This window comes from Seriola dumerili, unplaced genomic scaffold (assembly GCF_002260705.1).
Source record: "Seriola dumerili isolate Sdu_G_001 unplaced genomic scaffold, Sdu_1.0 BDQW01000155.1, whole genome shotgun sequence".
Classification (NCBI taxonomy): Eukaryota; Metazoa; Chordata; class Actinopteri; order Carangiformes; family Carangidae; genus Seriola; species Seriola dumerili.
In genome coordinates, this window is record NW_019174410.1 from 1,464,988 (window position 1) to 1,491,404 (window position 26,417).

The following is a 26,417-nucleotide window of genomic DNA, read 5'->3' on the forward strand; positions in this document are numbered from 1 at the left end:
CCACCATGCCTGTTCAGGGTGGGGGTGTTCAGGACTGAGGCCAGTCGGACACGAGATTGGCACCAGGTTTGATCGCCTGTTTCCGTCAGAGTATGAAATCTAAGTGTAACAAGCCCCGGCGGAGCAGTAACCTTGGAGGCTCACACCTGCATGCACGGCCCTCTACCCTGCCAGTGCTGCTCTGTGATGTAAATGGATGGCTGTTATTCCCATTAATCACATCATCCAGATGTGTGTTTGTATGGAGCGTTTCTAGCATCCAGGCAGGGCTTGCTTTCTGAGGACAAGAAGCAGGTTGAGTTTGGCACAGTGCACCTCCTGACAAAGCAAACCATGCAAATTACAGCACGGATTGATATCTTTATTTAGCTGCTGTCAGATTTTTCATCTGAAAATAAATAATAATCTCTTTGCCAGACAACTGACATTTAGTTGATCTCCTTCATCCTCATGAAAGAGTAAAGGTCACGACAGCCTCTGAGATTTTAATGACGTGTTTAAAATGATTCTGTGGAAAATCATGAACCAAAATCACCTCACTTTGCTTTTGTATCGCTGCTCTTTCGAGATCATGAAAGGCAGGGCACATGGTTACCAGGCCAGGTCTGGGCAGCTCATTAGAAAGCGCCTACGCTGATTTCATGGGAAGATTATTACCTTTTTGAGCAGGTCAATGTGTTTTTTCCGCACTCAAACAGGTCATTGAGACATTTAATTTCCCTCTCTGATGACGGGAAATCACAAGTTCATCAACACAGAAACTGATTGTCAAAAAATCACTTGACTTCCAGATATATATTTATCGGCTCTGGCATGTGAGAGCCCAGATGTGCAATGGACGACAGAGGAGGAGGAGGAAACAGTCTGGACAAATGTCTGCTTTGGGAAAAAGAGAGTCCAAATGCTAAATCATTTTCTTTATTTGATATGAAAGTTGTCATAGAGAGAGGAAGGAAGTGTTTATCCGTGGTATCTCTGGCAGAGGATTCGGTCACTTGATGTCTGATCTCACCGGAGCTGAGAAGAAGATCAGCAGTCACGCCTGTTTGCTGCTCAGGATCCATGGGGCTGATGCCTGTGGCCAGCTCCTCGCTATGACCTCATAGCCCTGATCAGTGCCAGGGAGATAAACCCTTGAATGGGAGTAGTGAGGGTGTGGTCCGGTTTGTCCATGTGGTGCACTTAGTTATTCACACACAACACTGAGTTGATGTATGACGCCACAGTCATGAATGCTCTGCTTTCCCCTCTACCTCTGTTTTGTCCCTCCTGTCGTAAATTGTAGAGCATCCTGCTCCACTCCAGATGTGTTTAACGGCCTCTCTGGGCCACAGACAGCACTGAGATACAGAGGCCTTGTCGACCTGCAGTGGCTCATCGACTCCTCTGCTGAAGGGTGACTCTACCAGAGGAAAGAGCAACTGGTGACAAGTATTCATATTAAGTAGCTGTTTGCAGAGAATGACCTGTTTTGTCACCGACAGCTTCCCCCACATGCCTCATTGGTGTTTTGTTGATTCCTTCGCCTTGATTTCCTTCATTCCTTTTCCCCCTCTCTGTCTATTTCAATATTGCCTCTGATTTACACACTGCAGTGTGGTCACTCATAACCATGTCATCATGTGCTGTGATGTACAGCCCCATTAATATTCCCCCTCTGGCCTGGCTGTGGGATCAGGGTGGGTACTCATCATGCTAGAGCTCCAGAAACTCAACTCTTGCCAGTGTGGAGCACATTAAGAGGAGCCAGAGGAAACATCACATGGCCCAGCAGTGATGAGTCAGGCTCCTGCCACCAAACTGGAAACTTCAGCTGGATTTGCAGCTCTGAGTCTGTTTGGGGTGAGCTCCAGCTACTACTGTCAGTTTGCTACCAGCTACATGTCATATGAGGTCGCTGTCAGGTTTGCAGGAAGAACTGAACCCAAAATGTAAACAAACCGAAGGGAAGGTGGAGAAAGGTGTTTTATTAAATAGCAAAAAGGAGAAACCAAAAGAACAAGTAGGAACAACAAAACAGAGAATCAGAAAACACGGGGAAGCTGGAGCGCAACCGATTTGACTGGAAACTGCAAAAAAAAAACAAATGAATGTAACGGAGTAAAACAGGTAGAGAAACAGACGGACTGACAAAGACAAAGGGGAAGACAGACTCTTAAGTACAAAAGGGAGGCAAGGGTAACAGAACACAGGTGGAACACAACAGGGTGGGGCAGACAATTAACCAGGAGGGAAACGCAAGACAAAGACAGGAATTAAACCGACATGAGACACACAAGGGAAGTGGTTACAAAGGAAAACAGCAAATAAATTCTAATCCAAAACAATCAAACATGAAGTGTCCAAAAGAGAAAGAACATATGACCAAACAAACAGTCCAAACAAAAGAGTCCAATAAAGTCCTAAAGTGTTTTCTTAGGTCAAACCATGACGGTGCTTTAAAGCTTTGTTGTCTATAGCACAGACAGAGTAAAACAGTTTCTTCTCTCTCATCACCATCCGTCCACAGTCTCCATGACCACAGTTGACCACAGTACACCTGAGTAAACAGCCCCCCCACCACCACCACCACGACCAGGCCCACAGAAGGTCTCCCTCCTGGTTATATCATGGTAGCAGGACACGGCCCGTGTCCCGAGAGCCAGGACCTCTGTGAGCTGCTGCAGATCAGACAAGACGCTCATTGTGTGGGAATGTGATGAGGGAGCATGGCAGAAGTTTCCATGACATGGGTTTCTGCATAATCTGCCCCTTTTTCCTCCGTTACATGTTCTCCGAGTCTCTCAGTATCACCACTGCAAGAACGACAGTTTGTATGTTCGTGAGGATCCATGTAAATTTTAATGGCTGTCTCTAGAGAAACAGAGAGGGGAGTGTAGGCTTCACGTCCACACTGGAATGACACTGAAACCACAACATTTTTCTGCCCTTTTTGCGGGTAAAACCAAAAGATGATATTATGCACGCTACGCCATCCCTAGCATTCGTAGAATATTTTGTAGCAACATTCTCTGATGTGGGATGCTAATCACTGCAACTATAAACACACCATGTAATCTTAAATCAGTATCAGCACATAAACACTCTTGTGTAACCATGAGTGGACAAATGTGATTTCCATCGAATCAAAAAAACACAAGAATTTGGAACGGCTACAAGGACAAGCATGAACCTGGACTGCAGTAAATAACAAGAGAACACCGCTGCATTTCATCTGCAGCAGCAACCAGTGAGTGAAACCTTTAAGACTGTTCTTAATTATCAACAGGACTCGGGGGTCAGGGAGGCCGGCTACAGCTCAGTTTCTGCTCTGCAGAGCAAACGCCTGATTTCAGATATTAGATATGGTTTGAAGAGCTGACAGTGTAATTGGTTTGTGTGGAGCAGGCAGGCTGCTGCAGGACTGACCGAGGCCTGGAGACCCAATTAGATGCTGGGAATGCTGATGAGGGCATCGGGACAGGGAGGTGGCTGCTGGGATTCCCTTGAGGATTTCATTCAAATGTAAACTGTGATACTCTCTCACACACACAAATGATGCACAGTGACTAAGTTGTTCAGAGCTAATGTTTTTTAAAAAAAGCCATATATATATATATATATACACATATACACTGTTGCCCATAAAGTAATTTTGTTTTCAGACACATTCCTCTGTTTATTCCTATTTAAATGCATCAGTAATCACTTTTGACCAGGTGCAATAATTACATTATGTGTCCCAATTACCCAGGTGAAATGAATTCATGCATTACATTTGTTTGGTGCTAAAAAAATATTTAAAAAAATATTTTATTCCAACTTTATGAGCAACAGTGTATATATTGTGTTGTACAATGTTTGACATGACTGAAATACTTGCAGACAGTGTGTGTGATTTTGCCTCTTGGGCTCCTTTCAGTGGAGTAGCAGCGCCATCTATTGATAGAATAGAATAGTGGTAAAACTGTGATTCCAGGAAATGTAAATTGGGGGAATTATTGAGCCTGTTGTATAACCACAGTGGAGTCCTTTGATAGTCCAACATACAACAGAGAGCAACATTCATGATTAAAATAAGGGTTTTCTCTGAATTTGTACCTGCATGTGTTCAATTCTAATTGGTCTAGAAGTGTTACCATGCCAACATCAGCGAAGCTGCCTCTCTGAACAGTGTTTAAAGGTATTGACAGGTTTTAATCCATAAAACACAAATTAAACAAAAGATTAAAATAACGTGCAATTGCAGGAAATTAAAGGTTTATCATTTATTTTAAAAAAAAACAACCACAGAAGCACAGACACAGAATATTTTCATCTCACAACACAAATTAAATCATAGTGAAATTTATTCTTTTTTCTAGTCAAGCCATTAAAAGGCAAATGAAGTACAGTAGCATCAGATATGATAATGTGACTGGTGATATGCACAACATGAATTGTAAATGAGAAAATAATAAATACAATATTGTCCAGAAATTGCTGCAAAATAACGAGCTACTGCACACAGTGACAAACTACTATATTATACTACTATGATAACTACTAGTTATTATATATATGGCCTATTTTAAACAGGCTATCATGGAAAGGTCTGAAGCCTCACGAGGTCATTTCATGTAAGTTCTCAACAACAGCACCAAAAACATTAAAATAAGAAGAAAAAAAAACAGCAATCGTTAACACAAAAAAATCACAATGACCAATTTCAGTCACTCAAGTCCTGGAGGAGTTGAAGTTAGCACTGATAATTAGCACCACGCTATCTGTCCTGCAGCTACATGGACGTTGACTTCTGTTGAAAGTAAAGAGGCGACTACATTTTGAATTGTTGCTGTATTGAGCTCAGACTAAGAAAAGTGCTACTGTGCAGGTCTAGTTTTCACCTGATAGATGTACTTTTCTGATTCTCACTAAAACACTGTTAGTTTCTATCAAAAACCTATTAACAGACTAAATATAGTAAACTAAGATAACTGCTGCGTTAGCTGCCAGGCCGTTTTGCTTCATCTATGATGTACCATGTAAACTCTGCACAGCCTTTGGTTGAGTACAGTACAGTATTTCATTGCTTTATTATTTGGTGAAAGCAGACAACGGTACAACCCCACAGGTGAAATCAGAATTCAAAATATGTGAGACATTATTTTGTGGAGGTGAAGCACTGGTGTGGATTCTGCAGAGTTCACAGGTAGCTAGCTGTGAGACGTTGAGGAGACAAGCTTCTTTTGCTGTTAAATGCCTAGGAAAAAAAAGATAATGATGTTGATTGTATGTACAACTGTGCAGTAAATTAAAGCTTAAACAAACCAAATCAAATAAAGCAGAGATTTTGAAGTACGTACCCTTAGGGCCATTGTTGTGCATGCATGTCGTAAAGTGCAAATTATACATTTGAGTTTGAAATAAAACTTAATTTGAGTAATTTTAAGCCCAATAAAACATGTGATGTAATTGCTTTTGTGACCAGTGTGGTTGGTTGGACCTTCAAATATTATAGAGACTTACAAGACTGCGAGTCGGGCTGAGAGAGCGAGAGCGCACGGGGCTGGAACTCCTGCTCTGGCTGCGGCTTCTACTCCACTGCAAAACACAAGACACATCACCAGTAAACACATGGGCCTGTACTCTCATGCTCTACCATTGTATCACCTGCATTCATTATGATATTTCTGAAGCAATATAAAGGCATTACCAGAGCACCTCTTCTGGTCACAGCCTCGCCCTTCACTATTACAGCATTTCCTTCCATCAAGGCCGGCCACACATGGTACATAACCAGAGGAGCAGCGAACTCTGAGTCATAGCTACGACGATACCTGTCGGAGAGAGAGGGAGAGAGCTGTGAGTGTGTGAGTGTTAGTCACTGCTGTGTGTGTGTGTGTTGAGGGTGACATCTACTGGTGGAGACGTCAAATAACCTAGTGATGTAGGGCAGCCCTGATGAAGGATTTACACACAGTATTTCACATAGAACTGACTTGTTGTCATTGTAAAGTTCTCCATCACTGGCAAAGGCCAAGTCCAGCGGGGGCTCCAGAGTCTGCATGGCAAAGGCCACCCTGCAGGTCTCCCTGATCAAGGTACTGATGAGGACAAAGTCCACTTCTGGCGGGAAGGAGATGCGAGGGTTCACATTCATGGTGTTGATCACAGTCTGTGGAGAAGAAACACAGTGAGATACACTGCCTTGTTTTTAAGTGTCAAAGTCCATTAATCTGTTCAGTACTCTTCAATTTGAGGAAAATTTGGTCTTACATTGACACTGTCCTGTACATCGTACAGGTCCAGATTTCTGACGATGTAGTCCACAGCCGCGTCCTCGAGACTCTCTGGCCCATAGTGGGATGGGGACAAGGTCTTTTTCACACGCAGCTTGAACTGACGGTAGGCTAGTTTTGCTGTCTTACAGGATTCCTAAGAGATGGAAACAAACAAAAATGCACAACAGTAGGCTTAGGCCGATATTCAATAATGTCAAATATCATTAATACATTATTTATCAATTGTATTAATATGTTTGTTTTAATAGATGTTCTTTTTTTAACTGGTATTTTTATCTACTCGACGTCATTGTAAATGAGGGCTTTACCTCACATAGACATATATAAAGACGTGTACTTTAAAGGTCCTATATTGTAGAAAGTAAGATGTCCGCGTCTTTTCTGATTGTACAGCAGGTCTATATAAATACTGTGAAAGGATCAAAGTGTTCAAGCCATCCAATCCTTAAAACGAGCCATCAAGACTTCCATAACTTTGTGATGTCACAACAAAACAGTTATTCAATCACTCAGAAAACATTCATATGGGTCATTCTTTACATCAACCAATCAAATAGATATCTACAGGTGGCTCTGAAATAATTACGACCGTACCACGACAGCAATGAAGATGATTTTCTGGACCATCTCCAAATCAGCAATGTAACGTCGAAGCAGGGTCTGGGCCTCCAGACGCTCCACGGCGTACAGGTCACTGAAGCGAGACACGAGGCGTGCGTGGCGGGAGGAGTTGGTGAGCTGGGCTCTGGTGGGCGACTCACTCCTCATGGGGCTGGAGCAGCTGCTGAGTCTGGGCAAGGGGCTCGGAGAACGACTTCTCACCAGCCTGAAAGAGAGGAAAAGAGAGGGAAGAGGAAACACATAAAAAACTCTGCTCTGTGTTGTGGTGTCAGTGTGTTTATATGCAGTATTGGAATAACTGGTCATATGCGCGCACCTGTCCTGCAGCACGGCCTTCTCTGTGCTCAGGTAGGACACTTCATCTCTCAGCAGGCGAATCTGATGCTCGTAGTCATCGAGAGCGTCCAGCTTCCTCTTATAAATCTCCACCTGCTCGTGTGCACATCGCAAACTGAAACACAGACACGTTTCGCGTCAACAGAAGAGCTCATATATAGCATCTGAAAATTAATATATTATTCCACTCACTCTGCTTTCAGTTGTAATATTTCATCTTCGGTGGCCAGCAGAGTGGTTGCTGATTTGCTCTTTATCTCATCCAGCTCCTTGTGAGCATCAACCAATCTGTTAAAACATACATCAGAAAATGTAATAGTATGTTTCGAGTATTTCCATATGTGTAATTCAGCCTGGAATGAGACAGTGGAGAGAGAGATATGAAATGTTATACATGAGCTGTGCAAATTAGGTTTTCCTCAGCTCTCCTGTTGTGTGCTTTTGTTAGTCGGTATTACAGTATTGCTGTGTATATTTGTCAAACTCACTCTGCTCTGACAGAGTCCAACTGCAAGCGAGAGGAGCACAGCTGAGTCTCCATCTTCTGCATGTCGTTCTCATGGGAGGCACAGAGCTCCCGGATCCTCCTGTCCTTTTCCACCGAGTCCTGCTGATAAAAACATGCAGTAACTACAACACCAGAACCTATATGAGTTGTTTTAACATTGTTTGTTACACTAAATTAATATTATTTTAATGCATATATTTGATGAGACATTCTTTGACATTAAACCTAGTCACAGGTAAGGTCACCTGGATGAGCTGTAGACTGGTGTCGTCAGTGACCGAGGGCTTTGCCATGGAGAAACAGGTTCCAAGCCACGGCAGCAGGCGCGTTTTGAGAGTCTCCACTCCAGCATAGTGTCCACCTGATTCATGACGACAGATATTTTAAAAAAAGACTATGTGTTTAATTATTTATGAGCGATTATAACCGGGTTAAATCTTTATAAAAGAAAACAATTGAAGTCCTAAACTGCAGGTGTTAAAATGACCTTCTGCAGCTGTCAGGTTGAGGATAGCAAACAGCTGGCCCTGGATCTTGGCTGTTAATTCAATCAGCTCACAACATCTATTCAGATTCTGGTCACAGGAAATGACCTAGGAGGGTAAATAGGACAAAAAGTAAATAAAATAAAATAAAATAAAATAAAATATGCCAGTTAACATAATTTTTCACATTGTTTCAAGACACTACGACACAACAAAATGTTTAATTTCATAAACAGACTGTTGTTTGCATTTCCCGTATAACGTGTGAGTAAATGTGCAGGTTAGACTATAAATATCATATAGTTGAAGTTTAGAAAACTCACTTCCGGTCCCTGTGCGAGGCAATGCATTTCTACCGGAAGTAATAGGATGTGAACCATCTTACCAGTGAAGTGGAAGATCTTTGAAATTGTCTAACCGTAGCCATGGCGACTGGCGTCCATAGCAACCAAACTCTATCGCCGGGAAATCAATATAATCAAATCGAGTGCATTCCTTCACTGTAATGTTTTAAATAATTCCATGCGTGATTCAATCGCGTCATCTACAACTCAAATAATAACGAATAGAAATTCTCAATTTTAGGACAGGTAGTGAAACAATAACCCACTGACAGGAGTAAACAAAGCAGTTTATAAGTTCTAGAGGAAGAGTGCAATGTCACCTGCAACAGGTACTTAGACCTGAACTTATAGTTGCAGTAAATACTTTAAAACTTTTAGCCACTAATTCATGAGACAGCCGTCCTGGAGCAGATAGCTAGGCTGGCCCGAGGAAGTGGTTTGGTCAGATTTAGGTCGGTCATAACTTATTGATGAACTTACATGGTAGTCTTTGTGCCAGCTCTCAAGCTTGTCCTGTAAGACACTGAAGGAAGATGTGTTGGTCAGTCTCCTTAAAGTGTCGGCCATGTCTGGTCCCCTGTGACTAATCCTCGGAGGTTTAAGATGCCCCAGGAAAAAGGACAGCAGCCTTTAATCTGTAAAGGGAGCGCAGTAAAAATTCCTGTCCTGGCAGCTCTCTCCACCTACGACACAGATGCCAAGCACCGCCTCGGTTGTGGTAACCAAGCGAGGAGACGAGCCGGCAACCAAACCACACTGTGCTTTCAATAAATAACTTGTGACGGATAAACCACGAGCACGGCTCTCTGTCAGTCAGTCCTCTGCAGGTTCAGCTCTCCAGTGATGTAAATACGACTGTATGTAATATCATACTGTCAAACGACACCAAAGACACTCAGAGGAAACCCCAGTAACACAGATATACTGCTACTGTGACTGTGTTGGATTAAATCCGATTATAATACAACAGGCGATAATCAAATTACATGTGCAGCCAGTGTTGTCAGATCATTCATTCACACAAATCTGGTCTGGTAGCTGTTTTGACTATAACTAACTAACTAACTAACTAACTAACTAACTAACTAACTAACTAACTAACTAACTAACTAACTAACTAACTAACTAACTAACTAACTAAATAATAATAATAATAATGATGATAATAATAATAATAATAATAATAATAATAATAATAATAATAATAATAAAAAACTTTATTTGTATAGCACCTTTCATAAATAATTGCAGCTCAAAGTGCTTTACAGAAGAAAAATAACATCAAAACCAGACATACGTAGCCTAATAAATAAAAGGGCAATAAAACAATATAAAAAACATAAAAAGGTATAAAAAGAATAAAAGGAAGAAAAACTGTATCAAGTAAAAGCAAAGTATAGATAATTAAAAAGCAAGATCATAAAAATAAAAATGTTTTCAGCCGTTTCTTAAAACTATCGTTTATTGTAATAATAATAATAAACTATATAACTAACTGAACTCGCTGTTTATTCATTTTGTTTTTGAGTTTTTAGAAAATATTGCTTCTGTTATTGTTAAACAAAGCTTTAATTATGAAGGAGTCTGATGTTATAAGGTCGGTTTGGCAGTTTACCTATGGAAACTATGAATGGACATGTTTTTCTATTTTAGGATCCTTCTGTGATTGGCCGGTTGAACTCGGACTGGACCATCTATCATTATCATAGAAATGTCTCTATTTTTGTTTGTTTTCTTGTTTTTATTTACGCAGTCCAACTGAAATGCTCTGTTTGCTCTCGTTTGTGTTAACAAGACTTTTTTTAATTCATAGTCAATTACCGTATATATAATAATTCACGACACAATCAGTTGTCTCACCCGCGACTGAGAAAAATGGTACGTCCCTGTCACTCTGCGAGCAGGAGAGGGAGGGTCAACATGGCGTCCGAACAGGTCCGTTATGTTTAATATCTGTTGTTATTCTATGAATTTTACTCCGTTTTATCGCTGAAACGTTCGTTAATAGGTTAATGATATATACTCAATATATATTCATATATAAATATAAACAAATATAAATGTCTGGCGCTTCGTTGTCGGCTCTACGGTGATATCAGTGTAATAAATACTGGCCTCCGCTTCGTTATTATGGGCAGCGTTGAGGAAATAAAAATGCTATTATTTTAGCACCTTTAGACCTGCTGTTTGACAGTGAGCTATGTTAGCTAACACAAAGAGCACAGACGCTGTTCGACTATTGAGTTTATTTCCATTTTACTGCTAATTTAAGTGCAGTTTATTTTTAGTCATGGCCACAGACAGGGAGCCTCGGGGGCATTTAACTGAGATTACATTCCAGCGCAGAGACACTGAAAATAAATGGGAACTCAAACCTTCAGTTTGTTGTGATTATGGACACTGAATGTAGATCGTGGGGAGACAATTATACACATTCATACAGTTTTTACTAATCTTGGCGAGAAAAGCATGAAAGCAGTTCACCTGTGAGTGAAATACAGGTGTTGAGGTGAATGGATCTTAAAGTATGGAGGAGGATATCTGACTTTCACAGGTGAAGTCTGTCTATGTAGAGGGTGTCATAGGGATCTAAAAGTATTAGTAAGGAAATTGTTCCTTTTGATTTGTAATTTTATGACTCAAAATGTATTACTGGTTGTTTATGGTACTCCTCACTTCAAAACGTATAGATTTCAGTCTTAAAAGATTGTTTTCCCTTTCCAGGAGAGCTCCAATGGGCCAGTGAAGAAATCCATGCGAGAGAAGGCCATAGAAAGGCGCAGTATCAACAAGGAACACAACAGTAATTTTAAAGCTGGCTATGTACCCATAGAAGAAGAGCGTCTTCATAAGACAGGGCTGAGAGGACGCAAGGGAAACATGGCTGTTTGCATCATCGTCCTCCTCTTCCTCCTTGCCCTAATTAACCTCATTGTGAGTACTACAAGCCTAAATGTACTCATCCGTGAATCCTCCTGATTAGACGTAACTTAAGCTTAAGGCAAAGAGTTGATCACTGTGTCGTTGCATTTTTTTTACTGTCCCTCAGATCACACTTGTGATATGGACAGTGATCCGTATTGGTCCGAATGGCTGTGACAGCATGGAGTTCCATGAGACTGGCCTGCTGCGCTTCAAACAGAAGGCGGACATGGGCATCGTTCACCCACTGCACAAGAGCACAGTGGGAGGTCGTAAGGACCAGGACCTGGTCATCGTTGGCAACAACAACCCGGTGAGAAACAGACTGTATTTACTGCGAAGACTGAGCATTTAAAAGAAAAAAAAAACGGAAAATGGCACATTATTTTTTAAATTCATACTCTAACAACTCTTCTCTCTTTTATTCTATTTGTGTTGATCCAGGTTGTGTTCCAGCAGGGCAGTTCTAAGCTGAGCGTAGAAAAGGACAAGACCTCAGTCGTCAGTGACGTTGGCATATCCTTCACAGACCCTCGCACCCAGAACACTTTCTTCAGCACAGACTTTGAAAACCATGAGTTCCATTTGCCCAAAGGAGTCAAAGTCCTCAGTGTGAAAAAGGCCTCCACAGAAAGGGTGCGTATGTTTTGTTTTTGTTTACTTTTTAAACAAAATATATGTTAATTGATTTTTCAGAAGGAATTGTGATTGCCTTTTAAAGCATGTGACCCAAGTATGGGCCGAATTTATTTTGCCTTTAGACCCCAGATAGAAGTTCAGTTTTCAGTATGGCACCAACTGAACAAACGTGGCTCAGACAATCTTGGGGTATCTTTAGAATAAGTATATGAATATATGAATGCCTTTGAATGGCCCAGCCAGATCTTGCAATCTGAATATCAAAGTGAGGCAGTTTGCAGTTTCCCAGGGCCTGGAAGAATCTGAGACGAAGCAAGTGTGCAGAGCTGATAAATGCAGTTTCGAGAAGACTCAAAGCTGCAATCGTCAACAACAGTTTACAAGGGTTCAAAACAGAGGCCTGAATATGATGAAATATTTCAGGTTTTTTATCTTTAATAAATGGAAGAAAATAATTCTCAAAACTTTAGTTGAGTGTGGAAAAGGTAATGGAGTCTAAATAAATGTGTCTGGTTGTCTCTGATGTTAGATCACCAGCAGTGCAGCGTCTGACCTGAACATCAAAGGGGACAGCAAGGCCATTATCCGTGGTAACGAGGGGGTCAACATCATGGGCCGGACTGTAGAGTTCAAAATGGGTGGAGGCATCGAGCTCAGGGCTGTAAGTGTGGGAAAGTATTTAATATGATTTGATGTGTAACAATAAACAAACAGCTGCATAAATACAGTGTAAAGCCGATGAAGATGAAACCCTGAGGACACATTATGGATTATGGATTTTTTCTCTCTCTGCAGGAAAACAGCATCGTCCTCAATGGGTCAGTCATGTTCAACGCCACACGCATCCCTAACTCCGCAGGAGATGTGTATTTCGATGAGGGTCTGGAGAGGTACAAGCTCTGCATGTGTGCAGATGGGACTCTGTTCCGTGTGCAGGTGAAATATCCCAACATGGGCTGCCAGACATCAGACAACCCGTGCAGGAAAGCTCATTAGGCGTCTGGACTGGAATCTGCTGATTACAAATTTGCATATATATATAGGACATTCTATAGGAAATTCATCATGACTTGCACATAATAATACCTCTGTAGTTCACCTGGCAAATTCTGTATTCCTTATTTTGTTTGCAAAGCAGGAATTGTGTTACAGATCGTTACCACTTGGCCAAAGATATTAACATATACGTGCTGAAGTATTTTTATTGTTCTGCAGATTTGCCAACTTTATCTGAAAGTGTATTGTGCCATGTAAGCACATAGCACTTATATTTAACATTATACTGTGGTTTACATCGCCCATTGGCAGCAATTAGAAGCTACAGTATTACATTTTTGCCTTACCGTCCAGTGTTACTAAAATACACTCAGATGGCAGTTTATTAGGTACGCCTAGCTAAAAACATTACAACAGTCCTGCCATAAATCCTCTCCTGGTGAAGGTTATAATGTTCAGTTTGTATTGAAATAGTTGTAGAGAGGCGTTGATTCAACTGTGTGATCATTCAGGAGGATGTAGTCTGTGGTGCTACTGTATTATATTTAGCCCTACTCTCATTAATATAAATGGGGTGGACAAAATAATAGAAACACCTGTCTGTATAATGCATTACAATTCAACAGCACCACAAACTGCAGCCTCCAGAATTACTATAAAGTTGAATCAACATCTCTCTGAGAATGAACATTACAACCCTCATGAAGGAGGATTTCTTACAGGATTGTTAGACAATTCGAGTAGAGAGTAGACTTTAAAAAACACACATATACACAACAAAGAACACACAACCAGCGCAACACAAACTGTCCACTATAAGAAAAAAAACAAACAATGACAATGACATGAAGAAACAACATAAAAAACCTTGCCACAAATACGTTAGGACAGAAAAATAAGCAGCCAAACACAGTCTCTCCACAAGCAGCAACCCCGAAAGTACAGTAGTAGTTTTAGCTAGGTGTTCCTAACAAACTACCAACTGAGCGTACAGACCACGTAGAGGGATTGTATATGACTTTATTTGCTATTCTTTGTTACTGGCAGCTGTGTTTGATATTTTCTTTATTATTTTCACTGACTAAAGTAAGACACTACAAGATTATATTGAGTTATGCGACACTTGCTGATGAAATGCACAAAATCTGGGTTGAACTGTAAAACTAAATATACATTTTAAGCCATTCAGTAATGCTACAGTAGAATAGGTCTCTTTCTGCACATCTTCGACTGTCCATCTTGCACGTGCCAATGGATTTACAAGGGATGATATATGAGAAATTACACACACACACACGTACACATACATAGATATATATATATATAAAATATTCTAATTTTGTTGCAAAAGCTTTTTTACAGTGAGATAGAGTGTTTGCACTAAGTTAAACTCCAGATTAATGCAGATCTCTTTAAATGTTCATGAATGTCAGGAAAGTTTAAATCATCAGTAGCTTGGTTTGACGCTTATATTGAGTGGTTTGAATTTTTGTGCAATATAGTCTATAATTGATTTGACTTTTATTTTGCCTTGGATTGTCTTGTCTGTTTTATAACAGTACTGATGTTGAGAATATTTGTTATTAATGTCATGATGTAGTTTTTCTCAGAGCGTCACAGCCTGTTGTGAAAGAATGGAGTGTTTATGATCCACTAAATGGAAAAAAAAAAAAAAAAATGGCAACCAGCCTTATTTGAAAATGTGTCCAACATTTCATTGCTATGTGTGTTTCAATAAAGAAACATGTTGCGATGTGAAACTTGTTATCATTGGTTTCAGAATACTGTTTTATTATCCAGCAGAATGTGAAGCAGGGCATGGTTCTCCTCACCATAAATGTTCAGTCTCAGTTATGTATCATGTATACAGAGGAAAACAGCGACAGTAAGACATTAACTAGACGTGTAAATGATTGAATGAAACGCAGAAGGGCGTCTTCTGACAGGCGCGTGTTAAGCTAGACGCAGCAAAATATGCTTCAGACTTTGATCAGAAGCTGCTGGAGACAGAAGTTAATACGCTAAAAGCATTCTGGGCTTGAAGAGTCACAAGTTTTCCTATCAGCTTGGAAAAGAGTGGATACACAGGTGAGTCTGATGTTTTTTAACTGCGTTATTGTCCATCTTTGAAGTCTTTTTTATTTTCAAATTAAATTTTATTTAATGAATTGTTTTGTGTTTAATGATTTTAGTAAGGATTGCACAAACTCATAGTCTTTCATACAACATATTCTGATGGTAAAGATTGACCATACTTGATTTTGTGTCATTCATGATGGTCTATGTTTACTCACAGGACAGGGTGTGATGGCAGGAGCACAGGGGCAGGTCTTGGCTGCTGTGCTGCTCCTCGTCTCCGCTGGGGTCCATTGCTCCTCTCCCCCACCTGTCTGTCCAGAGTCTTGCACCTGTCAGAGAGCTCCCCTGTTGAACTGTTCGTCCTCTGGCCTCTCATTGGTGCCGCAGGACATCCCGGACTCTGTCACTGAGCTGGACCTGTCTCACAATCTCCTCGATTCTGCAACACTCCACCGGCCACATCGTAACCTGAGGAATGTTTGGCTGGGAAACAACTCGATCACACACTTGTCTCTCTGCGTAGACAGAAGCATGGGAAGCCAGTCTGTCAGTGGTGGACATCTACATCGCTTGAGACCTTGGAGCAGAAGAAGATGCGTATCTTGGGCCCCCACCCTGCAGCTGCTATCTGTTGAGAGGAATCAGCTGATGCAACTCCCAGAGGGTGAGGCAGTGTAATACAGTCATACATACAGCCATATTTAAACCACTGTCACAGGACATGAACAGCACAATAACCACTGCTTCCAGAGAGCAGAGCATAAAAAAATTACACCTGTACAGTATCAGTTGTATCGCTGTTGCAGGACAGCCAACATATCACTTTCATACACTTCCATGTCAGTTAAAACATTTGAATCTGTGATGAATTTGCATCAGATCAAACTTGGACTGCCCTTATCAACCAGTGATGGAAGCATTCAGTTCACTCACTAAAGTAAAAGTAGCTAAAACACAGTGTAAATAGATTTAACTTTGACATTATTATTTAAGTAAACGTACAGCATTGTTTGGAAATATTGAAACTAAAAGTATTACTTACTGCCTTACAAAGGCAACCTGCAGTAAGTACGGAGAGTGACGTTGTGATAAAGGGCTTTAAAGTTTGTAGGACACCCTGCACAGACTGCAGGCTTATAAACTAAGCTAGCTAGCTAGCGTGTTTAGCAGGACTAGGTCATCTGGTGGAACATTTTGGATTTAGCTACAGCCTCATGTGGTATAACAAACTTAGTCACTAAGACATCAAGATTAGTTTTACAGGACACAGGTTGGGAAAAGCCTGTAAATTAGCTTTAGCTAAGGTCAGCTGTGACTGGCCTTAACCTGCTTCAGTGCAGTCACTGAGGTTTGGCTTTTACTTGTATTTTGTAGTTCCTAAAATTGTAAATAACATACAGTATATATATATATGTATGCATATATATAAATACTTTAATAGTTTTTCTTTAGGGCTATATGTATAACTAGTGTATAGACAACTTTGTAGTTGGGTTTATTCTACTACAACATCATATTTCATCTTATGTTAAAAGTAAGTAGTAACACTCTTAAACACATAGTGAAATAAAAAGTACAATATTTCTCTGAGAAATGTAGTGCAGTATATATAGAAAGTAACTCTAAAGGACATACTCAAGCAAAGTACAATCAGTAGTACTTGAGTAAATACTTAGTTACTTTCCAATACTGCTGTCAACACACACGTACTGTACAAATCCAACCTGCAGAATTGAATGATAATAACAATAATCCTATATATTGTAATAATAAATAGTAAATACACATAAATAATCTTGAACATCAGCCATGCGTGGGAACAGACTTAAATTACACATAGGGCAGTGTTCACAATATTGCGTAGTATCTTATGATGATTTGTCAGCCACACCCCAATATGTTCTAAAGTTGCGTAGTCATAAGAAATGTCTATGATCTGGGTGTGTATCCATGAAATACGTAAACTATAGTATCTTTACTTACATAAACAGGAAGTGACCAGAGTGATCTATACAAGTATCCCACCCTTTTTGGTTTTGACCCATTAAAATACAGCTTCTTCTAACTGTGGCCCCTTGTCACAGGTGTTGGAGGTCCATGTCAAGATGTTTTGCCTTTAACCTTTTCAGATTGTTTTCTGGATAAATGTTCCAGGAGATAAAGAGAATACAACTTACAAAACTCAACAGAGCGAAAGTTTAGGGATAAAGAATTGATGAAAGATGAATTTAACGTTGTGGAGCAAAACTTTTTTGGGTTCTTTCCTCTTCCATTCCATCATGTTGTGACCCACTAGAGGGGTCTGGCCCCCCAGGTTGGGATTTAATGACTTAATTACACGTGGGTGTTCCTTTTTGAAAAACTATTTTGTGTGTGGGTGATTAAAGATGGTGCCTCTGATAGTAAAGTTGCACAATGTACATGAGCCACACCTTCAATTGCCCTCTGGAATGTGATTGAGATATGTCTGTGAGTCAGATCTGAAAGAAACCCTCACCTCCCAGCCTTTTGTTTATATTTTTTTTTTACCAAATTCTGTCTAAAAAGGTTAACATGGTCTGAAGTTTAATTCTTATTCGTTCATTATAGAAGAATAAATCTGTGGTCTTGACTGTCCTGCCATGTGTTTTCCTCATATAAACAAACCCTCTCATTAATATTCCTTATCTTTACTACTGTGCTACGCTCCAAAATGATTCAGCCTCCCAAGATAATGAAACTGTACAGCTGTCAGGCAATCACAGTTTTTACTGACATTCCAGTGGCTCTGTGACAGCAGAAAACATACAACGCAACTTTTACGTTTTCCCCCAGCATCATGTTATTTCACAGAACTCCCTCTGCCCTATGTGTTTCCAAGAAATGCTCTTAATACGGTTCTTTTAAAGGCATGTGTGGACAGTCCATTTACTCAGCCAGAGCTGTGTTGACAGTCATGGACTTCTCTCCTGTTTGGTATTCGGCTCACAGAACCCTCAGTGCCTCTCTAATGAAGCACAGACTCACAGTGCCTTACTTTAGCGCAGCAGACCCGGGGAGATTGTCTCAGGCGAGTGAAAAGGGGGGAGACAGGCAGCGGGGGAGTAATGAGCAACACAGAAAAAATTCAGAGCCCCTTATTAGTCATATAGTAAAAGTGTTCACAGGCTGGATTCATATTCTAGGAAAGGGGGTTTTCATTGATTCAGATATTTTACACTATTCACTATCTATACATTCACACAGTAAGGCCTGTAGTTTCCATTATCCAATCTCAGCAGTAATGCTAACAAATTGAGTTTTTACTGAAAAATGAACAGATTTTCACCTTCCAAGTCACAGTGAAGAATGTGAAGCAGCACAGGTATGGGAGCACAAGAGACAAACTGACCTGTTATTATCACGGAAAACCTGTAACATATGGTACATTCCTCCCTTGACGAGCCACCCCATCGTGGTTATTGTTGAGTTCTAATTATGGCCCTTATATTCTGTCATCCAGGGCTGGAAGGTAGTCCGTCTTTATGGGTTCTGCAGCTCTCCTTCAACAGGATCTCAACTCTACGACCAGGCGACCTTAGCCACCTTCGACAGCTGAAAGAGCTGCACCTACAACACAACCTCATCACAAGTCTCCATCCACAGATGTTCCAGGATTTAGCCCAGCTCAGGGTAATTTAGATTATTTTCCTTCAATCTGTTCATTTTGTTCCTTCACACTTATTGAAACTTGATGAACGACAGAATATTCAGTATTTCCAGCCATACAGTGATGCCAAATTCTGTTTTGATTGGTAACTCTCAGAAAAAAGTATGTAGCTTAAGTGTCTTTCTTTTAATTTTTTTAGCAGTCAAAGTATATGTCTTGCTATATGCTGAATGTCCATGTTGTGCCTCCATTAAAGGTCCTTGATCTGAGCTTCAACATGTTGACCAGCCTCCATCCTTTGATGTACCTCTCTCTGCGTAACATTGGGGCAGATGTTGGGCTGGGTGGGAACAGGTGGCAGTGTGACTGCAGCATGCGCAGTCTAAGAAGGCGGATGGCCTTTGACAGCAGCAGAGGCCTGCAGGCCTGGGACATGGTGTGTGCTTCCCCCTCTATCCTCTCAGGCAAAGACCTGCTACAGTTGGAGGAGGATGACCTGAACTGTTTTGGTCCTGAAAACAGGCCAGAGATCCATCAAGATGTGACAGTTTATAGCGGCTCTGAGATACTGCTGTCTTGCTCCACCCAAGGTAACTCAGTCAAAAGTGTAAAACAGATTAACACATATATAGTTATGCAGGTCAGTCCAATTACATGTCTATGTTGTCTTCTCCGTAGACCCGATGTGGTGGACGCCCAGTGGTCAAGCGTCTGTAAGCCAACCTCAGGCCGATCTGCTCATCAGTGATGTCACAGAGAGAGACACAGGACTTTATGTGTGTATGTCTGAAGATCATGAGGTTGTGTCTGTTTTTAACCTCCAGATCAGTAGAGTAGGAGGTGCAAGAAGAAAAACTAGAAGCTTACCCAGAACCATCCGACAAGTAATCCCACAAGACACCCCAAGTAGGATAGGTGAAGAGAGGAATCAGAGAGCCACACAGTCTCAGTTGGTTCTGGCTGTGTGTCTGTCTGTTTTCATCACGTTTCTGATAGCCTTCATCCTCGGGGTCTTAGCGAGACCTTGTATTGATGTGCTTTGGGCAAAGGTGACCAAGAAGAAAAGCCCCGCTTCAACCAACTCTGTCTCATCTGTAGAACAAAGACAATATGAGAATGAGGCCTACTCCGATGGTGAGGAACCAGAGGAGGTAGTAACTCACAGAGAAAGGAGAGTCACATTTAGCACTGTAGATTATAGAGAAGATGGAAATGTACAATATTATGATACCGTAGCCAGTGGCAACCAGGAAAGCATCAATAAGGATGCAGTGATTGAATGTGAATCAGCTAAGACTGAGGAGGAAAAGCATACAGATGGAGATTCAGGAAGTGAAAACAGCTTACCACAGGATACCCAGAGAGATGGCAGAGCCGTCTCAGGCATCACCGACGCAGGACACACACACAAAATGGAGTTTGAACACATCCCAGACCCTGTTGAGCTGGAGGAGAGAAGAAGCTTGTCTTCATGCTCAGATTCTTCACTATCTGACAAAGCATTAAAAGACCACATGACACCCAAGTCTCCTCAGCTGGCAGAGGACTCCATTCAGCAGAGAGCTGATTTCTCAACATCTAGGAAAGTAGAGGTGCCACAAATTTCCATAGAGGACGAAAGTGAAATTCCTGGATTTTCCTCTGAGCCCTTTGCAGATTGGTCACCACATACAAATAATGCCAACCCAAAAGACTCTGATCTGTGGCAGGAGAACGAAGAACAATTTGAATTTAGTGATTCTGTTCGAAGCACATCTGCAAGGTCCAGCAGTGTGTTTGATTCATTTACTGACTCAAAACTGATTGTGCTACCCAATTCAGATAGACAAAATAGGGTGGATATGTCCAGCTCCAGCTCATACATCAGTGAGGATGAACCTACACAATACACTCTGAACTCAGACCAAGAGGAGGAAGAAGATGTAGTAAGGTACCAAGATAAGTCTGAGGTCACTGACACTTTTGACCCACAAAGGCCTGCAGAGAGACCAGAGTATCCATCTTCCTCTCATTCCAGTGACAGTGATGGGGCGTCAATGCAGTACAAAGTCAATCAAGAGGAAGAAAAAGGAGAAGCGAACGTAAAATCCATTGCCGAATATGACCAGCTAAGCAGCAGGATAGTTACAGGAGAGGGGGGCACCAGGGAGAAAGTTAAACCAATGCCACGGACAAAGTGGCGCGGTCTCAGTTTGGGTGTTACCAGTTTTGGTAAGAGTCTAGATACCAGTGCACCTTCACCACCTAAAGCTTATTCATCTTCTTCCAGCAGTGAGAGCGAAGCAGAAATCACAGACCTCAAAGTGAAACAGACTAAAGGCAGAGTAGACCAGATCAATGCCCCATTACCAGCATCGGACTCATCTTCTAGTGATGAGACTACGGATGAAACAAAAAAACATACAAAGACGCAAGAGCAAGGAGAGGTGGACATGACAAGGCTTCAGTTTCAAGATTCTCAGACAGGAAGTCATGATTCAAGTACACAGTGGCCTATCCACGAGCCTGAGCATACTACACATGCCAAGAGTCGTCTAGATATCAAAGCACCATCACGGGACTCTGATTCATCTTCAAGTAGTGACAGTGAAAATGAAACAACACATCTTTCAGAGAGGACTGGGAAGGTGGGCGACACAGAGCTTCCATTGCAAAAATCCCAAACAGTAAATCATGATCCAGATGGAGGATGGCCTGCCCTCGATCTTGAGCATATTCCTAGCATCAAGAGGCGCCTAGATATCAAAGCACTCCCCCCTCTTGATTCAGCTTCTAATAGCAAGAAAGTGGAAGAAACAATAGCACGAATAAAGAAACACAAACAAGGAGAGATACACATGGCAAGGCGTCCAAATAAAGTAACTCAAACTGTAAGTCATGACACAGGAACACAGTGGCCTCTCCTTGATCTTGAACATACCACACGCATCAAGAGGCGTCTAGATATCAAAGCAGCATCACCGGACTCTGATTCATCTTCTAGTAGTGACAGTGAGGATGAAACAACACAAGACATGAAGAAGGAGAGGCCAGGTGTGGTGGAACTTGCAGGGCTACCATATCAAGAATCTCAGAAACTTAGAAATGATCCAGAAACACAGTGGCCCACCCTAAATCTTGAGCACATTCCTCACATCAATAGGCGTCTGGATATCAAAGCAACATTGCCGGACTCTGATTCATCTTCTAGTAGTGGCAGTGAGGATGAAACAACACAACTTGCAGAGAGGTCTTGGAAGGTGGCCAACACAGAGCTTCCATTGCAAAAATCTCAAACAGTAAGTCATGATCCAGATGGAGGATGGCCTGCCCTCGATCTTGAGCATATTCCTAGCATCAAGAGGCGCCTAGATATCAAAGCAAAATCACCGGACTCTGATTCATCTTCTAGTAATGACAGTGATGATGAAACAGTAGAAAGCACAACAAAGCAGAGGCCAGCAAAGGTGAACACTGCAGAACTGCAGAAATCCCAAACACTAAGTCATGATCCAGATGGAAGGTGGCCTGCCCTCGATCTTGAGCATATCCCTAGCATCAAGAGGCGCCTAGATATCAAAGCAAAATCACCGGACTCTGATTCATCTTCTAGTAGTGACGGTGAAGATGAAACATCAGAAAGCACAACAAAGCAGAGGCCAGCAAAGGTGGACACTGCAGAACTGCAGAAATCCCAAACACTAAGTCATGATCCAGATGGAAGGTGGCCTGCTCTAGATCTTCAACATATTCCTCACATCAAGAGGCGCCTAGATATCAAATCCCGATCACCGGACTCTGATTCATCTTCTAGTAGTGACAGTGAGGATGAAACAACAAATCACATAAAGAAACAGGAACAAGGGGAGATACACATGGCAAGGCTTCCAAATACAATATCTCAACCTGTAAGTCATGACCCAGGAACACAGTGGCCTCTTCTTGATCTTGAGCATACTACACGTGTCAAGAGGCGTCTAGATATCAAAGCAACATCTCCGGATTCATCTTCTAGAAGTGACAGTGAGGATGAAACATCAGAAAGCACAGCAAATCAAAGACCAGCAAAGGTGGACACTGTAGAACTGCAGAAATCCAAAACACTAAGTCATGATCCAGATGGAAGGTGGCCTGCCCTAGACCTTCAACATATCCCTAGCATCAAGAGGCGCCTAGATATCAAATCCCGATCACCGGACTCTGATTCATCTTCTAGTAGTGACAGTGAGGATGAAACAACAAATCACATAAAGAAACAGGAACAAGGGGAGATACACGTGGCAAGGTTTCCAGATACAGTATCTCACACTGTAAGTCATGACCCAGGAACACAGTGGCCTGTTCTTGATCTTGAGCATACTACACGTGTCAAGAGGCGTTTGGACATCAAAACAACATCTCCAGATTCTTATTCTAGTTGTGACAGTGAGGATGAAACAGCAGAAAGCACAGCAAAGCAGAGGCCAACAAAGGTGGACACTGCAGAACTGCAGAAATCCCAAACAGCAAGTCATGATCCAGATGGAGGATGGCCTGCCCTAGACCTTCAACATATTCCTCGCATCAAGAGGCGTCTAGATATCAAATCCAGATCACCGGACTCTGATTCATCTTCTAGTAGTGACAGTGAGGATGAAACATCAGAAAGCACAACAAAGCAGAGGCCAGCAAAGGTGGACACTGCAGAACTGCAGAAATCCCAAACAGTAAGTCATGATCCAGATGGAAGGTGGCCTGCCTTAGATCTTCAACATATTCCTCGCATCAAGAGGCGTCTAGATATCAAATCCAGATCACCGGACTCTGATTCATCTTCTAGTAGTGACAGTGAGGATGAAACAACAAATCACATAAAGAAACAGGAACAAGGGGAGATACACATGGCAAGGCTTCCAAATACAGTATCTCAACCTGTAAGTCATGACCCAGGAACACAGTGGCCTGTTCTTGATCTTGAGCATACTACACGTGTCAAGAGGCGTCTAGATATCAAAGCAATATCACCGGATTCTAGTAGTGACAGTAAAGATGAAACAACAAAACTTGCAGAGAGGTCTGGGAAGGTGGGCAACACAGAGCTTCCATTGCAAAAATCTCAAACAGTAGGTCATGATCCGGATGGAGGATGGCCTGCCCTAGATCTTGAGCATATTTCTAGTGTCAAGAGGCGCCTAGATATCAAAGCAACATCACCAGACTCTGATTCATCTTCTAGTAGTGACAGTGAGGATGAGACAAGAAATCGCCTAAAGAAACAGGAACAAAGGGAGATACACATGGCAAGGCTTTCAAATACAGTATCTCATACTGTAAGTCATGACCCAGGAACACAGTGGCCTCTTCTTGATCTTGAGCATACCACACGTGTCAAGAGGCGTTTGGACATCAAAGCCAGATCATCACCTCATGATTCATTAAGCAGTGGGAGTAGAAACCATTCAAAGAAAGGAAAGACAGAGGAAACCAGAATTAGCCCCCATTACTCGTCAAGTAGCTCAGATGAGCAAGAGGAGTATACAGAAGATTTAAGCAATACATCAATAACAGGAGAACCGGAACCAGATCCAAGATGGCCTCAACTGGATCTCAGCAGTGCCCCCCATGTCAAAAGGCGCCTGGATATTAAGACATACTCACCTCCAACTGAGTCATCTGTAGGCTTTCAACAGACTGGATCAAATTCTTCTGGAATTAAGAGGGAGAACAGAGACCACACTGCAAAAGTAGGAATGGGAGTATCTGTCATATCTGAGACCTCGGAAAAGACCCCAGTGATAAACATTCCTCACAATAAAAAGACAGACTACAATATCAAATTAGATAAGTATGCAGTTATTTCAGATGACTTGGGGGACAAACAAACAAATGACAACATCAGCACAACACCAGAGATAAACCCAGAGCTTCAGTCCCAGTGGGCCTCCATGAATCTTGGTATCTCCCGCTTCAGGAAGCGTCTTGAAATCACATCGCACACCCATGCACCACCAACTCTGCCCACATCACCTCCACCTCACTCCCCCTCCTCTTCTAGCAGTGAAAATGAATCTGGGAGTAAAAGCAGCAGAACAAGACTAAAAAGAAGGGAAGATGGGATGCAAGAAATCATATGCACTGATTCATCTCTGACCCTTGAAAATAAACCAGTGAATGTATCTCCAACATTGAAGAGTCAAGACAACATCTCCAGAAACTTAGTAGAGGTTAAAGAGAGATTAAGAAAAGACTATAGCCTCCCCACAACTGAAGAAAAGTCAAATCCAGATACCCTTTTGACTGGTTTTGATAGTCCACAAACTCGGAGGTACTTGGATATCAGGGTCAGTGAAAAGGCTCCTGCTATACCATCATCAAAGCAACTGCCTGATTCCTCGTCCAGCAGTGTGAATCAAAGTGCATCAACAGAATATGTAGGTAGAGCTCCATTACAAAGACAATCATCCTCCAGCAGCAACAGTGGGGATGAGATAGACCACAGTGTTCCTGACCTGAGTCTCGGTGTCCCACGCATTAAGAGGCGTCTGAATTTCAAGGCTCCATCACCAGAGCCAAATAATCCCTCATCCTCCAGCAGCGAGAGCGAAAGAGAGGTGACAGGATACACTGCAAAACAAAGCAGACATGCATCAAATCTGTCAGGAACAACAGACAATGATCAAATCACTTATAAGCGTTTAATTATGAAAGCTTCATTGCCACTTCAACGTCAAACTGTAGACCATGTTGAAACGGTAACTGTTGCACAAGGTCTACCCCGTAGTGGGAGTGACAGAAATGTACATCTTGCCCCAAAGGTTCCCAGTATTACCTTTGATGATATAGTAAAGAAAAGCATGGGGCAGTCCAGAAACACCACAGATGTGGACGTGCCACCCGGGATAAAGTGGACTGGCATTGGTCGCCATCTGTCTGACTTTTCTACGACCAGTTCGAGGAGACGTCCAGGTGCTGCCTTATCATCTCCACAGCAGGATCCACCTCCTGAGCCTGAACTTAGCTCACCTGACTCCTTCAACATCTCCAGCACTAAAAGTCTTTCTCTTACATCCAACAGAGCTCTTGACAAGTTTGACAACTCAAGTGGCAGCACGAGTGAGATTTTGAGGACTGTATCTGAGGACAAGAGCGAAAGGAAAGGCCTCAGTGCCCTAAAAGTCATGTCATCAGAGAGACGAAAGTGGGATACAGTACATGATAAGGGTGCATCTCCTCTATTTGATGACCATGGTCCACAAGGGGACACCAGCAGGTTTGAGGAAGGAATCAAGCCCCTGGCCAAACAGCCGCTAACACAACTAACTTCCTCCACTTCAGTACACAAGAGAGGAGCTGCAGATTTGCCATATGGTATTCCCAGGTACAGGACGCATGACATTGGAGATATTGAGCCACCGCAGGAGGTTCCACCTCCTATTCCAGCAACACCACCACCAGATGAGGCAGTTGGGCTCACATGGAGGTCTCCACAGAGCATTAAGTCACCAGGGCGGGACGGTATCAAATCCTATCTGCAAAACAGCAGACATGCAGATTAATCCGACCCGTCTCCACTTACATCACAAAACCTAGCTCTCCATTTTAACTCGTCAAACATGAACAAGTTTTTTTTTTTTTTTT

At 41.9% G+C, this 26,417-nt stretch overlaps 3 protein-coding genes across 4 annotated transcripts; 2 read left to right on the forward strand and 1 right to left on the reverse strand.

Moving 5' to 3' along the window:
• Window positions 1-4,272: 4,272 nt before the first annotated feature.
• Window positions 4,273-9,186, reverse strand: spata18 (spermatogenesis associated 18). 2 transcript variants are annotated; one of them, XM_022751482.1, is made up of 12 exons: window positions 9,038-9,186; window positions 8,216-8,321; window positions 7,974-8,089; window positions 7,709-7,827; window positions 7,413-7,508; window positions 7,201-7,335; window positions 6,858-7,089; window positions 6,238-6,396; window positions 5,961-6,136; window positions 5,675-5,798; window positions 5,488-5,562; window positions 4,273-5,221 (listed from the first exon to the last, which is right to left on the reverse strand). In XM_022751482.1, the coding sequence occupies exons 1-12, from the start codon at window positions 9,122-9,124 to the stop codon at window positions 5,165-5,167; spliced, it is 1,482 nt and encodes a 493-aa protein (XP_022607203.1). In that variant the 5' UTR covers window positions 9,125-9,186; the 3' UTR covers window positions 4,273-5,164. The 2 variants fall into 2 exon arrangements, with proteins under 2 accessions (XP_022607203.1, XP_022607202.1); XM_022751481.1 differs by having other exon boundaries at window positions 7,709-7,830.
• Window positions 9,187-10,466: 1,280 nt separating this feature from the next.
• On the forward strand, window positions 10,467-14,792 carry sgcb (sarcoglycan beta). The gene is made up of 6 exons (XM_022751529.1): window positions 10,467-10,492; window positions 11,282-11,491; window positions 11,607-11,792; window positions 11,924-12,115; window positions 12,648-12,779; window positions 12,914-14,792. The coding sequence occupies exons 1-6, from the start codon at window positions 10,478-10,480 to the stop codon at window positions 13,112-13,114; spliced, it is 936 nt and encodes a 311-aa protein (XP_022607250.1). The 5' UTR covers window positions 10,467-10,477; the 3' UTR covers window positions 13,115-14,792.
• A 322-nt stretch (window positions 14,793-15,114) lies between these two features.
• Window positions 15,115-18,970, forward strand: lrrc66 (leucine rich repeat containing 66). Its single transcript, XM_022751530.1, has 3 exons — window positions 15,115-15,202; window positions 15,411-15,857; window positions 18,675-18,970. Exons 2-3 carry the CDS (start codon window positions 15,422-15,424, stop codon window positions 18,851-18,853), a joined length of 615 nt encoding a protein of 204 aa, XP_022607251.1. The 5' UTR covers window positions 15,115-15,202; window positions 15,411-15,421; the 3' UTR covers window positions 18,854-18,970.
• Window positions 18,971-26,417: the final 7,447 nt, after the last annotated feature.